This window comes from Sinocyclocheilus rhinocerous, unplaced genomic scaffold (genome assembly GCF_001515625.1).
Source record: "Sinocyclocheilus rhinocerous isolate Xijiao unplaced genomic scaffold, SAMN03320098_v1.1 scaffold474, whole genome shotgun sequence".
NCBI classification, from domain to species: Eukaryota; Metazoa; Chordata; class Actinopteri; order Cypriniformes; family Cyprinidae; genus Sinocyclocheilus; species Sinocyclocheilus rhinocerous.
In genome coordinates, this window is record NW_015644625.1 from 966,986 (window position 1) to 985,196 (window position 18,211).

An 18,211-nucleotide genomic window follows, 5' to 3' on the forward strand; every position below is an offset into this window, starting at 1 on the left:
TAAAAGCAAAGAATCACTTTCCCAAACTTCTGTTTATAAAAGAAAAAAAAAACTTATTGCAGCTCTTTAGGTTGAATTACCTATGCTGTAGTCTTCATTTATATACTCTTTAGGTATAAGGAAGAGTTTTCAAGAGCTGGATGTTGCAATCTAATACTAAAGTTCAGTTGGTGTGTACTTTGTAAAACTGCCATTTTGTGTCCTCTTATCGCAGTGGTTCTCAAACCTGTCCTGGAGTACCCCCAGCCCTGCACATTTTGTATGTCTCCCTCATCTACGTGTCACACCTGATTCAACTCATCAGCTCATTAGTGGAGACTGCAAGACCTGAAGTGGGTGTGTCAGAATAGGGAGACATACAAAATGTGCAGTGATGGGGGTACTTCATGGACAGGTTTGAAAACTACTGCTCTATCGTCTCTAGGCAGCCTCTCAAAGCAAAGTTTCCCCTGATAGAAGAGGTCTAAAATTAGTGAGCCCCTATGACTGTCTTGGCCTAAGTGTGTCAGATTCCACTCACAGACTCCGTCTATCCTATTGCAGCACCTGCTCCTAGCTGTAACACCCTATTAAGCTTGGCAGAGACATGCACCTATGTCCAAGCATGATTAAAAAAGCTTCAGGTCAGGTTCATCCTGTACTTTTTTTGTGCATGCTTGTGTCTCTTTTTAAAAAAAAGTGGTGTCAATTAATGTTAGAAATAGCTGGGCTCTGTGAGCTCAGACAGGGCTAATGGTACAGGAGTCATAGCATTTTTTGGACTTCGCTTGAGGGGCTGGACATATCTGTGCACTGAGTGGCCTGTGATGATAAACGGTCAGTTTGGCACTCACAGGAAACCTGGACCCCCCAGTTGGAGCCTCATTCACAGCTCATGGTACAGTGCATAACTGTCCCCTGTGAATGTTCTCTGGAGGGGTTGTTTCATTCAAACTGGCCACATGGAAAACAGCAAAAAAAAAAGGCAAGTATCATATCTGATGACTTTTATGTGAACTTTGATTTCTGCATGTGTGTTGTAACACGTTTAACACCGGCAAAGTTACTGTATATATTTTTGCATCAGTAAGTTTTCTTTGATTTATATCTATCAGTAGTCATAAGAGTAATCCTGTTTACGATTACTATTATTATTATAATTTTGTATAAGCAAACTGTAAACTATTTTATTTGTAAGAGACACATTTGTTTCAAGTAGCTATAATTTCTGATAGACAGTCGCTTTTAGAAACTTTGTATAAAGCTAACAAGAAAATATTTTATATAGAAATTTTAGGATTTGTCATGAGAATTATTTAATTCCTATAGTAACAATTTTTCATGATTGTTTCTTTTGATGTTTCAGGTCTGAAAGCATTCAACAACTGATGAGTGACCAGCTCATGCATTTATAAAAGGCTCAAGTGAGACAACCCAATGTCTGTGGTATCTGAAGTGAAGAAATGGAACGCTGGGTTTTAGAGGGCGACAGCTACTCGTTTCTTCGCAGTGCTCCACACACGTTCAACCTGCAGAGTCATGAAGGGCCAAATCGTGTGGAGATCTTTGACATCACTTCAATCCCCAGCCATCATAATGCCATATCTGAAACAACCTGCCTGTGTGACATTTTTGGGGATGATGGCGAGTCTCCGTCACTTTCCAGTAGCCCAGCCTCTGCCACATTTATCAGGAGGGAAGTGGATCAGTCTTTTCCAGTAGATGATGCCAATGACTCTTTAGGATCTTACCACACTGCCAATGGATCTGACTTAAGCGACAACGCTGAAGTCACTTACAACACACCTTCTCCAGAAAATACACCAGATTTTTCCACATCTGAGACCAGGGAATCACGTTCACCACCAACTAAATCACCCATCTTGTCTGATTCCAAAAATGGACTTAACCAACTAGACAGCACACCACCTGCATCCAAAGTCAATAGTAATGACCTTTCACATACAGATAACTGGGAAGAATCCCAAGTGTCAGTAATCACTACCCCAGTGAATGAAATGGCAATCACAAATGCATCTGAACCACAGTATGTGAATTCAACACCAGCTACCACCCTGATTAATCCGGCAAAGAAACCTTCTAATCCTACATCCTGCTCTTCAGAAGAGAAAGAACCTGCTGTTTTTGAGCAAGAAGGAATTATTAAAACACCTCAACATATAAGCACAAGCCCAGTTTTAGATAAACAAATATTTGAGTCAGACTGTGAATCTTTGGCAGTATCTCCACTTGAACAAAATGTTGTTATGTCTTCTGAGGACAAAAAGAGCATGATCTATTGTAGTCCACGAGAGCAAAACATTCTTTCTGTGCAAGGGACGATGAACAGTGGCTCTGCATCAGAACTGTCAAAGCCTTCTCCAACAGATTGCAGCCTTATGCAGGAAATGTCTACTTCACCTTCAAACAGAGATATTAACTTTCTACCCATATCCAGTGTCATGCCAGAACCCAGATTGACCTCCACCTCCCCTGTAATCAGGGAAACTACCTCCACACCTGCATCCACAGGTAGATCTTCACCTGAGCTGCTGAATTTGTGTCCAACTCAAGTTAGGAACACATCGGAGACTCCAGACTTGGAGGACACTTATGGTGCTACTTTATCTGTATCTACACTGCCTACCAGTGATAATGTGGAAATAGATTCCCTAACTGTGTCTGACATTTCTACTGAAACAAGAGGACTGGTATATTCATCCATAGATGGAAGAGAAAAACTGGAATCACCTGAGTTCAATGAAACCTGCTCTTCTCCTGATCACTCAGCACCTGCTCACTCACAAGAACCAGTACTGATTCACTCCCCTGTAGGTTACACCATCAGTCCATCACCAACATATGAGAAAATATGTTCTTCAGTCGAACCTGAAGACTCACCATCCTCCCCTGTATCACCTGAGATCAATGAAACCTGCTCTTCTCCTCATCACTCAGCATCTGCTCACTCACCAGAACAAGTAATGATTCACTCCCCTGTGGGTTACACCATCAGCCCATCACCTACAAATGAGAGAATCGTTTCTTCGACTGAACCTGAAGACTCACCATCCTTCCCTGCAGTCACACGGATTGAATACAGGGATATTTGCTCTTCTCCTGATCACTCAGAACCAGTAATTATTCACTCGTCTCCATGTTACAACATCAGTCCATCACCTACAAATGAGAGACGGGTTTATTCAACTGAACCTGATGCCTCAACATCTTCCCCCTGTGATCACAGTGATACGCACTCCTCTTCTAATCACTCCATTCCAGCTCACTCACCAGAACCTGAAATAATGATGGGTTATACCATCAGCCCATCACCTACAAATAAGAGAATGTTTTTTTCAGTGGAACCTAATGACCTACCATCCTCTTCTGCCATCACTGGAACTGATTACACAGCAGCACCAACATGCAGTAGAGATTCCACACCTGCGTTAAGGAGCATTACCTCCACTCCAAACAGCAGAGAAAATTACCTTACACCAGAGCCCAGATCCCCAGCCCCTTCACTGGAATTGAGATCAGTTACCTGCTCACCTGAAATCAAAACAATATCATATAGTATTCTGCCACAAAATACAAAATCCTCAGGCATCACATATAATGTTATACCAACCGAAGATTTAGCACAATCACCTGCAGTAGAAACAAATGTCTGTGGCAACTCTTCTGAAACTTCCAGCTATCTTTTTGGAAATGACACCTCTGTCTTACCTAGCTCAAGGAAACTTTTGCCAACACCAGAGAGTAGATCAAGGCCCTCATCAGCTACATCAGACCATACCAAACAAACAACACTATCCTCTGATCTCGAACCTGAGCCTTCCATCACTCTTGGAAAGGCAGAAAATCAGAGTTTATCCATAATCTGTGATGGAGTTAGTCATCCCTTCTCTAACCCAATAGACCGTTTTGATTGTTTTGATGACCATGCTGACACAAAGACCCTCAAAAGCCTTGCATTTGTCCCAGATGAATGTAAAGGCAGTGGACCACCAGTTCAGATACTACAAGATTCAATCTCTAAAACCTCAGATTCTGGATCGTCCACAATAAAAATTGAGAAAAGTCAAGAAATTGTCACTGACAACACAACTGATTTAACATTCTGTGGAACACCAACCTCCCCGTGTCCATGGGATGCATCTCTACCAAAGCCAGTGGCATCTGTAGAGAAGAAACAATGCCATGTTGAGGTTTTTGATAGGAACAAGGGAACAGAAATGTTGAAAAATGATTCCCCAAGCAGTGACAAGAGGCTTAGTCAAGTGCCTGTAGCATTAAGAGAAAGCCCAGGGGTTATCAGTAGGGACAAGGGTGGTGAATTTGACAGGCAGCCATACAGGGAAAAAGAGGAAAGTGGAAAGAAGGAGGGAGAGGGGGAGGAGACTATGGGAGAGAGTAGTTACAGAGGGGAACAGGTTGAGCTGTCATTCAGTGCCAGGAATAGAAAAGGGCTTGCAGGCCACAGCCCAGCTCTCTCAAGTCGAGACCCAAAGTCGGGAATTCCAGCTCGCTGTTATTTTGAGTCGCACCCAACAACTTTGCAGCAACAGAGTCAGCTCAGAGCTCAGGGCTCACAACAAGAGAACAAGGGTGGTGCCAGGAGGCTCCTGTCAGCTGCCCAGGGTAAATACAGCAGTGCAGGCTTTCTTCTTCCTGAATGTTCTGGTGAGACCTCCAGCATGGGAAGTGAATTTGATGAAGCAGACAATGAAGTAAAGTGGTTTACAGATCTGGCCTTCAGAAGCCTATCTAGTCCTCAGGTGGATTATTTGGATGTGTACAATTCAAGCCACAGGTCCTCTACAAATGTTTCACAGCCATCGACTGTAGACAGCCCTGGTGCTGTTGCATGGATGACCTACGCAGATTTACGTGGCTCAGCGTTACATGAAAATGATGGTTCGTCTTTTTTACCCCGTGACGGCCTGGACCCAAACAAACGCTTTGAAATGGGGAGTTTTGAGTGTGTGGATGTTGCATTAGAGATCAAGGAAGAGTCCAGTAGAGGAAAGAGGACAGTACCTAAAAGGCAAATCCAGCTGTTAAGGCGGAACACAAATGAATCAAAACATAAAGGAAACAATGAAAATATTTTGTATTCACCCTCCACATATAGACGCTCAAAAGACGCACTTGTTCGTCAACATAGCACGCCAGCTTTTGTGCAAGAGGAAGTTTCCAAGGAGATGCCAGATTCACCACAAAATGACAGGAAAAAGACCTTGCAGAAGTCTGTGTCTTTAGATGATGGCTCCCCTAAGACACAAATGGCATCTTGCATTATCAAGAGTGTACTGTCAAAGAAAATGCAGGATGTGCAGAAAGAGACACCAAAAAGTACAGGCCCAAGTCCTTCTGGAGATAAAAACAAACATCCTGATGTCAGCCCCAGTTCTTTTGATGGTGTACCACGTACCATGGAGAAACATAGTTTAAGTTCTAGCCAGCATTCTGAATGTACTCTTTCATCTGAAGATTTTGCTGTCGGAGAGGAGAGAATTTCACATCGTCAGCCGAAGAAGTGTGCTCCAAAAGTTCCTCCAAAGCCATTCTTAAGACCTGCGTTCTTTAACAATGGGAAAGCTCAGGTAGCTGGCAACATTGCAAGGGAAGAAACCAAGCCTATAGTGGCCCCTCCACAAGTTGATGACAAAATAAAAAACAGCAAGAGTGATAGGAAAGAGGGAGGAGGTAGCAACCTTGAAGAGAAGTACAAAAGTGACTCAGCAAATGCCAGTATCAGTAACACAAGTCCTGTTATTGCTACACCAGCAATAAGCATGCAGAACAGAATGACAACCAGAGACATAAGAAAGCGCCAGATGACACCGGAAAACCAGGAACAACTGGCTGGAAAGAGTGTATTTATGTCGAAAACCCCAGAGATAACTTTGAAACCTTCTATCAAAGGAAAAAAGACATCTTCTCTGAAAGTGTCTTTGTCCCCTGACTTGGAACAGTCCAGAGAAATATCTGAATCTCAGGCAATGGAGAAAGCTGCAGAAGATTTAAGCACCAAATCTACTAAAGTTTTAGAGACAGAAGACGATGATGACAGCAACAAAAAATCTGTTATACATAGAGTTAGGGATGTGAGGAAGTTAGTGAAAAACACATACAACCTGTCTTTCAAAGCATCAAATTCAACATCTACTGCAGAAGAGACAGTGATTCAAGGGAAAAGAGAGAAGCCGCCGCAAACTCCTCCAGCCTTGCACATTGAATGTAAAGCCATCAGTTGGAAGGACAAACAAACATCAGGCAGCAAAGCAATCCACTGTCATGATGAAAAACTGCCTGTTGACATATCAAAAATATCACAACCATGGGTGTGCGCAGAGACAAAAAGAGATGCTGACATCACTGAAATAACATCCAAAGGCTCTTCGCCAAAGACTGAGTCAAAACAAAAAGCACCATATTCTCACTCTACAACCACAGATGGATTACGTGAATCAGAAAGTATCAATAAAAGATCTTACATTCACTGTGATCAGAGTTCTAAGATGCCCCCTAGACCCCCAAGTAAGGAGCGAGAAGTTTCTGCGTTGGTGGTTGTACCGGATTGCACATCCAAGACAAAGACTGTTTCCCCTACAATCCTAGACTCTACTCAAATGACAGCTGCAAGCAGCAGCCACTCCGTATCCATGCTACTGAAAGAAAAAGGGATGCAGGCTGACATTGGAATGTGTGATGTTCTCACTGAAGGTGCAAGTGCTACAGCTAAACATGTCAACAGGCTTGAGGTACCTGTACAGGCGTGTTTATCAGAAAGCATTTCAAGTGAAGTACAAGTAAAGGCAGAAAATACATTATTGCCTTGCAATCCAACAGCTTTAGTCAACAATTCGTCAAGAACATCTCAACCAAGTGAGAGTCCCAAGGGAACACTGACAGAAGAACCTTCAACAAAGGAACAAGAAAAAAAGAAAACTGCCACCACAACTATGACACAAATTCCAACTTATTTAGCAACATCTGGCAAGCCAGAGGTGAGGTCTTTCTCAGGCAGTACAAAAAATAATGCCACGCCAGTGAATGCATCAAAAGAGATTGAGTTACCCATACAAGTGAGATCAATATCCACTGATAGACTAAAGCCATTTGTACCACCAAAACCTAGCTATAAACAGTCATTTGCAGAAATTAAGTCAGTGTCAAGTGACCCATCAAAAGCAGATTCTCAAGCATTGTCTGTTATTAAACCGCAAACAATATTAAGTAGTGAATCAAAGAAAAATGAAACCCCATCAACAGTGACACACAAGGATCAACCAAACGAGACTTCATCAAGAGATACAAAAAGACTGGCTGTATCAGCTGTATCAAGCTGCAAACCACCATCCATCCCAGTCACAACAACTCCAAGTGTTGTGCAAAAATCCACCACAAAGACACTGGCCAGTCTGGATCAACAGCAATCTTCTACTTTCTTGCAAACAACCAGCACTTGCCAGCAGCAGACCCCATCATTCAGTCAAGACCAGTCACCCCAGTCAATGCTAGATAGTTCCTTTGCTTCTAACTCATCAGGACCACAAGCCCTTAACCACACACCATCTGTGACAAGAGCGTCATCTAATAATCGTTTTCACACAGATGACTATCTTTTCTACGCTTTAGATGATCCTCCCAGCTATGATGAGCGGGAGAGTTTCAGCCCGCTACGGCTCTCAGACTTACCCCCACATAGGTCATGCAGGTATCATCCAACAACTAAGCAATCTTCTTGCTCCTGCACGCCAAGTTCTCATTCGCATCAAGGACATCCCAACAACAGTCCACAGGAACGGGTACCAGCAGCCTCTCGGTCTCCAGGCCAAGTCCTTACCTGTCCCGCTGCTCCTCCGCAAGCTCAAGTACGTCCTCATCAGTGCAGACCAGATGGTCTACCAGTCTCCAATACTACAATACCTCATGCCTCAGCTTTGATTCAGCCTCTACACAACCCACAAGCTTGCCCTGTTTCAAACTCACAATCCTATGGTGATGACCATCCACTAGCTTCTGGGCTGCATGCAGATAGACTCTCAGCCAGTCACCCTTCACCTCAGGCAGCAGGTCCTGCTCCCTATCATGAGTATTCTCATTCAGCTAACATGTCTACTCTGGATCCCAGGCCTCAGTTGTTTAATCCTCAAGATTTGCCACCATCTTTTGGCCATGATTATGCAAATGAAGGTCCAGGTGGAGCTGGTGTATTGTATCCAGAGAATGCAAGTGGGCTCAGCTGTGGCCAAGGTCCTCGTCGTGTCCTTCTTGATCCTGAGACTGGCAAATACTTCTACATTGAGGTACCAATGCAGCCACTCAGAAAAATGCTGTTTGATCCTGAATTGGGCCAGTATGTAGAAGTTCTCATACCACATCAGGCAATGTCCCATTCAGGGCTATATCCACCAGCTGCACCGCCCTACTCCTCTTTGCACAGTCCTGGGTTGTATGCACCACAGTCCTGGCACCTGCCTTATGCAGTGCCATCTTACCCAGCAATCTCAGGTACTGCCCCGCAAGTTCGCCATCCGGAGCCACCTCCTGTGCCCACCACACTTCACCAGACTTCCTTAAGGTATGGAAGCCCTGCAAGCCAGATGCCAAAAAATGAACCAAAAGGCCTGTCATCGCTGGATCAAAGCTATCTAGAGAGCATGTATTACATCGCCACTGGGATGAATGCAAGCCCAAATGCAGCCCCTTCAGATTGCTACCACAAGCCATCAAGCATGCCTCCTTCAGGGGGACGAAGAGCATGAAACATCAGTGGATACATGTGGTCTGTTTACATTTGAAATCTGTTCTAGTTGGCAGCATTTTTAATTTAACCCTTAAATGCATGAATGTTTCGCCAATCATTATTACATATTCGGGTCTTTAGCGACCCGGACCTATATATCCAGCACGGATGGATCTCTAACTGCTGCAATAGCAAAAAACTCTCTTGATATTTTAAGAACAATTACAGAAGAAAAATAAAGCATATTTCGTACAGCATCAAATGACAGTGACATTTAGATTTCATTGCGAATAGTAATTCCTCTGCAGTAAAGCCATTCAAACCACTTAAATTTTTGCTGATGATATTCGTTTGTTTTATGCCTGCGGTAATTATGAGTGAAGGTATGCATTTAAGGGTTAAGTGGGATATAAAAACGTAAAATGTCTTGTCAAAAGTTGTAGCTACTCAGTTACAAGACTAAGATTGAAACAATATTTGTTCTGCTCATTTCATTTAAACTTTTACTCTAAAAGTCTCCTCAAGAAGACCCAAAACTTTTTTTTTCTGACATTGACATATCATGCTTGTCATTGTCTGATATAATTTCAGTTTATCATTTGAACAAATCCTTAACTTTCCTTGTATAGTCCAGGCTTATGCAATGGTAGGCCTTATCTTGCAATAGCTGTCAGGGTTTAAGGGTTTAATAAACAGTGTCTTCTTTTAACACCCTTAATAGTTATGTTTCTGAAGGGATTTATTTTGCTGCAATAATGTGTTTGGCATTTTCACCTCTAAGTGACATTATTTATCAAATACATAATATGACATGGCGTAATTGCTTGGTGCAACACCTTTGATGTGCACTGGGACATGCAAGTAGATGCTGTACATTTGGATAAATGTAAAGAATGTGGATGAGCAAGATCTACCAGTTCGTGAGTATTAAAATCACAGTTTTTCTTTTCACTTTCTATCTTCAGAAGATTGCCATTTGCTATTTTTTTACACATAGATACACCCCATTAAAGATATCTGTCTGCAAAATCAAAGTCTCAGTCTTTTTTCTTCATTGAATGTTAACTGCAACATATGACTTATTTCAGTAAGCGTAAAGCTAAAAGCTGTATACTTCAACTTCTGTAATTACTGCTTTAATTATATGACCACAATGTAAAATATTATGTCTACCGCATATCTTTTTTTGTCACATTTTGTGTAACAGTATTAAGCCCAGATGTAAAAGAAGAGTTTCCATTTTGGTAAATCACATTGCATCCAGTTTGGGAGAACCACATTTGCTAGCCACAACATACTGTAATACAAGATGACCCACTTAGAGAATAGGGACACTGCTGAGCTGTCGTTTTATCTCAGGATGACACCTAGTGGACAAGGTCTAACATCCTGTCTAATGCTTTCTTTTAAGGATGTGAATGAATATGATGTGGTGTACTTTGTGTAAGAGAAAGAAACAAATGCTGGCCTAATGTTATAGCCATTCTAATAATAAGTCGTAATTCAATTAGATCCAGCTGTAAATGGATAATATGGCCACTTTTTATGTATTTCCATCAACTCTGGGATCATTCTGTTAGCTAAGTAGCACTTGTTTTGACTGGTGTGAACTATTCTGGGTGTTTCTTTTATTTGGTTGTTCAACATGGCCGATGTGACATAATGGACCACCATGGTCTAAGCTGTGACGTTTTGTGGAAATGTTTCCACTTATTCAAGCAAACAGTCTTCTCCCTACTCCCAAATTGCAGCCGCACCCATAAATGACTGAATTTGATTTCCTGACCCGTCTGATCATACTGTAAGAAAGGCTGATGGAAGTGTCTGTGTGGGCAGACAGCTTTGTGGGGGAGAGGGCCTTGACTCTGTTTGTGGGGTGTTTGACTGAAAACACAAAGATATTCAAGTCTGCCCATGACTTCATTCAGGGTCCTCTGAGCAGACAGACAAGGGGAGTAGAGTGGAAATTAAAACAAGAATGTCTTAGGGCAAGGACTGATCTAGGGCTGCAACTAACGATTATTTTGATAATCGATTAGTTGACCGATTGTTTTTCCGATTAATCGATTAATCGGATCTTCTCATTTCTTTCTTTTTTTGACAAAAAACACTTCCACATTCTGCCCAATGTCCTTTAAACAAACGTGTCAACTGAATGCTATGAAAATAGTGCTTAACAATTTATTAGACACACATCATAATAAAGATAAAACACAAATATTTTAGGAATCTGTCAAAAAAATTGTTTAAATCTAAAAATGTTATTGTCATTTATTGGGCAAATATCAAACTAAGTAGGCTAGTATTTATTCACATATTAACAAGAATGTCCTCCTATGCCTTCCATAACAGCTTGCATTCTTGCTGGAGTTGGACGTGCACCGTGGGCAGACCCGACTAATCGATAATGAGAATCGTTGTCGATTATTTTCATTATCGATAATAATCGATTTTATCGATTAGTTGTTGCAGCCCTAGACTGATCTTTACATAAACGTATCCTTATGTGCTGTTCCATGATGAGTCAGAGAACTTATAGACACAACAACTTAAATATACCATTTCACATTATGTAAGGGCTAATCTCGAACAGCTGGCCATTCCGTATCTTTCTGAAGGTTTGTGTGTGATAATGACTGTAAATCAGGGTCAGTCAAAATTCAGAATTGAAGAGTTGGAGTCCCTTTCAAAACATGAGTTGGAATTTGGCAAAATCCCAACGAAAGTTGAATTTGAATTAAAGGAAGAGGAATTTATTGAATTATAATTTAGAGAAATTCAACAGGGAATGGGAAATGAAGTGTTCTTCCCCTATAATTTTATAGAAATATAAAGAAGAATACGCAATTTTAAGTACAAATTCCTGTAGCTCACATTTCAAATAAACATCTGCTTGTCTAGTCTTGTAGCCAGTGCTTCAGACTGACGGCAGAAGGTCTGGGAACCTTGGCCACTTTGAATGGCCAAGGACCACTCAAGAGGCCATAAGACTGACAGATAAAGCAACCAATCGCGTTTTTCAAGAGTCTATGCCTGAACTTTACATGTTTCACATACTTTCAAAAATGCAGCATTTAGTTGATCCTGATAAGCGCTCATTCTCACAGTTGTAAACACAATGGCTTTCTTCTTCGTGAGGGGGTTTGGCACCATGGCATCTTTGTTTCCAGGCAGAAAGTTAAAGAACTCGACAAACACGTCTCCAGGAAATCCTGTATAATTCAACCAATCCGACGACTTCGAAACTCCTGAAGTGTTTCCAATTTTGTGTGCCATGAGGCTGAGACGACTGTTTGTCTGTAAGGTCTATAAACCCTTCAAAACTTTATAAATTTTCAGGTAAAACTTTGTAATGCAATAATTTATAGTTTGTCTTGACAAACCTTCCCTTCATTGAAACAAATCCAGTTATATTTTACAAATACAGTTATATATAATTTCGGTTATTTAGTGTGGTTATTTTACATTTATTATATAAGTAGATAAGTAGATGGACATGAAATATTAACTTAACTTATTCAATTTGGTGGTCATAAAATATTTGACTAGAATACTGCGTTTGACAAATTTTTTAGAAGTACACTGAAGTACCATGCACACCATGTGTAAAATTCACTAGCAATTTCTGAGTGAAAATTGTTTGAAAGTAAATGTAGGACCTTTTTTTTCTTTCTTTCAAACAATTACAAAAAAAACAACAAATCACACTGAATTAAATGTTTTGTAATATTAGTAGTTATAGTATTTTCTTGTAAACTGTACTCCAATTTATTCACAACTAATATTTTTTACTGTATAATAAAGTGGCACTGTGTATTTGTTCAAATCTTAGTAGGAAATCTTTATTCCACTTCACAAATATAAAAATTAATATTTTTAAATTAAGTTTTAACAAAGATTAAGGTCTAAATCCCCCCAGGTGAGATTAAGGATTAACCCTTAACCCTTATCACAGCTGACTCCTTCAGCATGGCACTTAACCATAGGTTGCTGCAGGAAGGGGTGTCCCTTACATTTTTGTAGCATTAGTCGCTTTGATTTTTTTTTTTTTCAGGCAAAATAACCATAAGGAAGCAGCTACTTAGAGGAGTTCAGTTGCCCTTGTGAGGTGAGTAAATGCTATTGCTACATAATAGCTCATTACTCACATACTCATAAACAGAGCAGAAATGTTAACTTTGTCTTGTACCATGTTCTGCTTTGAAGGACAGACCATATATGGACGCATTCCGGGGATGACATCAACAAGAAGTGCAGGCATGAATGAACTTGCCTGCAGGTTGAATGAAGTCTGTGTACCTGCAGGATGATGGATCAGGTACGCAGGTTAGATTAGGAAACGTATTTCTGCTGCCCTTCCGGTCGAGTCATGTCACATATAGCAACAACTGAACCAAACAATGCTTCCGTTTGCAGGCCAAACCCCAGAGGGCGGAGAACAGACTGTTTGCTGAGGTACCAGCAGGTGGTGCAGTCACACCCACAAACATACACAACTGAGAGAAGAAGCTTCACCTGCCTATATTTCACTGAAGAGCTATTTTATTACGTCAGGCATTTTTTAAATTCCTGTTTGCAGACATTGACTTATTAACCACAGTCACATACACAGTGGCCCCAAACGTTTTTGGACATATAAGTCACACATAAAAACGTCTGAATTTCATTGTATTTGCATTCCATTTTTCTTTTCTGAGCCACTGTTTTAATATAATATTTAATATTTGTCATATAATGCAAATACAATTATATCTATGTATCTTCAAATACATGAGGTATCTGTAAAATAAAGTAAGAATAAAATATAAAATAAAGGAAAATAAAATAAATAAATAAATTACCACTTGCTTTTTTTTTTTTTTTTTTTTTTACTTTCCCTTTCCTGGAGAACATAAGGAACATATTTTGAATGTTACTTGATGACCTAAGCACTTAAGCACTTCTTTCGGTATGTCTTTTCCACAGGACACTGGACTCTCACTGAGGCCTGAAACTTGAAGGATGGAAGGAATTCGCAGTGAGACGTCGCCCCTAGAGAGCCTCTGTGTGTGTTGAGAGAATAAAACCACTAAACTATCAACAATTACAGGACAAAGGTGAGGGGAAATTAAGCTACTGTATGTGTGTGTTATGGCAACAAGATAAGGAGAGGCAAATATTTTCCTTAATTCCCTTGTAAAACTCACATAAAATGAAAAGGAAATGGCTTGTGAAGCAGGAGGTTTTAATCATTCAGTGTTTGTAACATTCACATGTGAAAAGTGAAACCCTGTTTCCAGTGACACAGTTCAGATGAGGGGATTCCCCTTCCCAGCACGGCTGGATTTTCACATTATTGGATTTAGTTATATATTAAATGAAAACACAAGGTCAGACTGACATTATAGTTCCAGAAAGACTGCAGAACAGGAGACTGGACACAAAAAATAGCCGAGTGTGTCACATTGATGGTGACTTATGGGTAAAAATATGTCTCCCTTTTACTTCTGGATCAGTGTATCCAAAATACTGACTTCATCTATGATATCACCCTTTCTCAAGAACCTTGATGTGTCACATCCCCATGCAGTTGTATGTTTTACAAATACAAATGAGGGTGTCTGGATTTTTAATAAGTAATTTGTTTTAGTGTCTGATCACAACCATATGTAAGTGAGCATATACAGCGCTTCAGAATTGCTGTATTTGCGATTTCATTGCCTTATGGTGACATGTTTCACCGCTAGTTATTCTTAGAGATGCCCACGATTGGTTTCTACTACAAAACCCTTATCAGTAGGGAGCCGATAATCTCGGAAAGCATGACAGACGCATTTCTTTTTGGTATCTCTTCCTACCTCCTGCAATAATAAACTGCTTATTGTTGATGCCCACTCCCTCACTTTGATGTCAGTATGGCATTTGATCAACACAGCCCCAAGGAATGCTGGGGAAGGCTTTGAGATTCTGTGGTGACACCATGAAGCAACACAAAGGCATGTGAGAAATGTAAAGTCAAATGCTTGAGCTGAAAGAGCAGGTCACGGTGGCATGCTGCATGTGACTGGTTTCTCTCAAAGTCTAATTTTGAGGATGCATTCGGGTGAGACAGATTGATAAGGACAGTGATCGATAAATAATCTTTTGACTTTTAATAGTAAACAGAAATAGTGGTGATAGCCAATGCAGCGTAGGCGATGCTCTTGGAGTGATGACAACACTAAGAATTCCTGTGACATGACAGCATTTACAGTGAGATCAACTCACTTCAAACACATCACTAGTTATTGTTAGGGAAATTTGCTTTTTGTTTTCTTTTTCTGTTTCTATTCTGTGTCTTTCACTTCTTCCCTCTTTCCCTCTCTCCTTATCATGTCCACACAAATGTTGACAAATCACTTCATTATCACCTTAAAACACTTTCTAATTTCCGCAGATATTGCCCTGCTTACTCAGTTAGTCAGTATGACGCCATTAGTGGTGAAAGTCCAAGTGCTGTGTTAAACAATCGCAAAATTAATTACATTTATTACCAGACCAGAGATGTATCAAACCAGTCACGCCACATTAATCACGCCACACAAACTGATGCATCCTGATTTGCATCTGTTGTGAAATTAAAAGATTTTTTATTTACATTTTTGAGATTCAAGTTTTTCTTTTATAGCTCAGGAGTCCTACACAGTAAATTGTAATGTTTACAGAAAATGACTGTAAAAATGCTACAGTAAAAAACATGCCATATACAGTGCCCTCCACTAATATTGGCACCCTTGGTAAATATGAGCAAAGGCGGCTGTGAAAATAAATCTGCATTGTTTATCCTTTTGATCTTTCAATCAAAAAATTCACAAAATTCTAACCCATCATTGGGGTGAATTTCTCATTGTGAAATAAATGCTTTCTCTAGTTCATGTTGGCCACAATTATTGGCACCCAATTATTGCAACGTCCTTTTCCCAAGGTAACAGCTCTGAGTTTTCTCTTATAATGCCTGAAGAGTTTGGAGAACACCTGATAAGAGATCAGAGACCATTTTCTTCATACAGAATCTCTCCAGATCACTCAGATTCACAGCTCTATGTTGGTGCTTCTTCTCTTCAGTTCACCCCACTCATTTTCTATAGGGTTCAGGTCAGAGGACTGGGACGGCCATGGTAAAAGATTCATTTTGTGCTCAGTGACCAATTTTTGTGTTGGTTTTGATGTTTGTTTTGGATTATTGTCCTGATGGAAGATCAAACCACGGCCCATTATAAGATTTCTGACAGAGGCAGTCAGGTTTAGATTTTTTATCTGTTGGTATTTGATTGAATCCATGATGCCATGCATCTGAACAAGATGTCTAGGACCTCCGGCAGAAAAACAGGTTTGTTTTTGGATGAGCGAGGAGAATTTTTCGTGAAACTCTCCCGACCAACATGTGCTGATGTAGGGGCTGTTTGATTTTTTTTTTTAGGTTTCTGACCCCAAGACTCAACTAATCTCTACAATTCTCCAGCTGTGGTCCTTGGAGAGTCTTTGACAACTCAAGCTCTCCTCCTCACCGTACATTAGGACGATATAGACACACATCCTCTTCCAGGCAGATTTGTAACATCTTTAGTTGATTGGAACCTCTTAATTGTTGCCCTGATGGTGGAAATGGAGATTTTCAATGCTTTAACTCTTTTCTTCCTGCCTCTTTCTATTTTGTGATGCTCAACAGTCTTGTTCTGCACATCAGAACTATATTCTTTGGTTTTACTCCTTGTGATGGATGATTAAGGGATTTTGGCCTTTGTGTTCCTCATATTTATAATCCTGTGGACCAGGATATCATGGCTGGACAATTTCATGCTCCTAGTCACCCTGGTGTGCTAAATTTTTTTTAAATATGAATGGGAATATACCTGAGATATTTGTGAGATAAATGAGATATTTTACTCATAACAATTTCTAGGGGGTGCCAATAATTGTGGCCAACATGCATTGGAGAAAACATTTATTTTATCATGAGATTTTCTCCCCACTTTCAATTGTTTTACTTCAATGAAAGGTGAGAATTTTTGTTAATTTTTTGAATGAAAGATAAAATCAGTTCAATGATGCAGATTTATCTTCACAGCCGCCTTTGCTCATATTTACCAAGGGTGCCAATATTAGTGGAGGGCACTGTATGGTGAAAACATGTTAAGTGGTTAACTTTAAGTTGCTTTGCCAAATATGGTGAAAAACTGTAAATGTTTCAAGATTGCATTATATGTAATGTTATTGTAAAATACTGTCACACATGTAATTTATGGTAAAAAAAATAGCACAAGGACATTCCCAGAAGTTCCTGTGTGACACATCGCATATGGTTATATTTAAATAGTTTTGTTTCTGATTATTTTTCTTATGCGTAATTCTGTTATTTATTGTAGCATCATGTGTGTTACCCAGATGTTGTATTGTGTTTATGACCCTGTGCTCCTTCTGTACAAGAATATTTGCTATGTTTTATGGACAGGCAACTTATGATAAGCTCATCATGTGGCTTTCTACTGTGTCACCTGTATTATGGTGGTTATCAGTACATTTTAAGATACACAGGAGATTTTAATAATATTTTTATAGTGAAAGTTTTAGTAACCTTTCTGATTCTATGAGAGCGGGGAAGTCCACACCACAGCCATGACAGTGACACAGAGGAACGATATCGTTGGAATTGATTAAAACATTGACAGCCAATCAGAATCCACCGTGCCTTAAACAGCAGTGCACGCTTACAATAAACAGAACCATTGGTGTGGATGCTAATATAGTTATCTTTATAGTTATAGTTCCTGTCATCGTTTGCTCACCCTCATGCCATTGTAAATCTGTATGATTTTTCTAGAGATATTTTGAATAACATTGGAGTCCAAAAACAAAACAAAACATATATTTAAAGTCTTAAAGAATAGGAATGACATGAGGGTAAGTGAAATTGTGATTTTAAAGTCTCCTCATTGTTGTCATGAGGTGTCATTTGTAGTTTTTCTTTCCTATGGGTTTATTGTTTACCCAAAACACCTTTCCATGACTCCTGCATCAGTTTCCTGTGGTCACTGATGTGTACAACCTGCCTGCCCCCTGACGAAACCCCTTCCTTCTTCCTTCTGAGAATTCTTATGAGTGGGTAAACCAACAGCGTGAGTCAGTGCTTCAATCAGCACAATGCGGCTAAAACAGTCTGCGAGCAACAACCTTCCAACATCATATTTAGTTCTCACTCACTGTCCTTTTACGCAAAACACGCGACCACATCGTTTTTGTTTCCAGCAGGATTTGAGTCCAGGCTTTTGCAGTTGGCCGCTCACACAGAGTCTGCGAGTGTTTAAGCGGCTTGTATATCGAATGCATGACGGCTGGCTAATGCTATTCCAGCCATGATATAAGGAGGGAGCGGGCTATATTTATCAAGTGGGGGAGTGTCCATCACTACAGCAGAGCTTAGCGCAGGTTGTGGCCACAGAGGGGTTCATATGGGCC

The 18,211-nt window shown here is 40.3% G+C and overlaps 1 protein-coding gene across 1 annotated transcript; it reads left to right on the plus strand.

The window, feature by feature from the left end:
- The first annotated feature begins 1,320 nt into the window (after positions 1–1,320).
- On the plus strand, positions 1,321–8,846 carry LOC107758542 (uncharacterized). The gene is made up of 2 exons (XM_016576304.1): positions 1,321–1,397; positions 1,432–8,846. Exon 2 carries the CDS (start codon positions 1,443–1,445, stop codon positions 8,754–8,756), a length of 7,314 nt encoding a protein of 2,437 aa, XP_016431790.1. The 5' UTR covers positions 1,321–1,397; positions 1,432–1,442; the 3' UTR covers positions 8,757–8,846.
- The last annotated feature ends 9,365 nt before the right edge of the window (positions 8,847–18,211 follow it).

Bases quoted from the DNA above. Each gene is read 5' to 3' on its own strand.
- LOC107758542 (XM_016576304.1), top strand. From the start codon at position 1,443: ATGGAACGCTGGGTTTTAGAGGGCGACAGCTACTCGTTTCTTCGCAGT.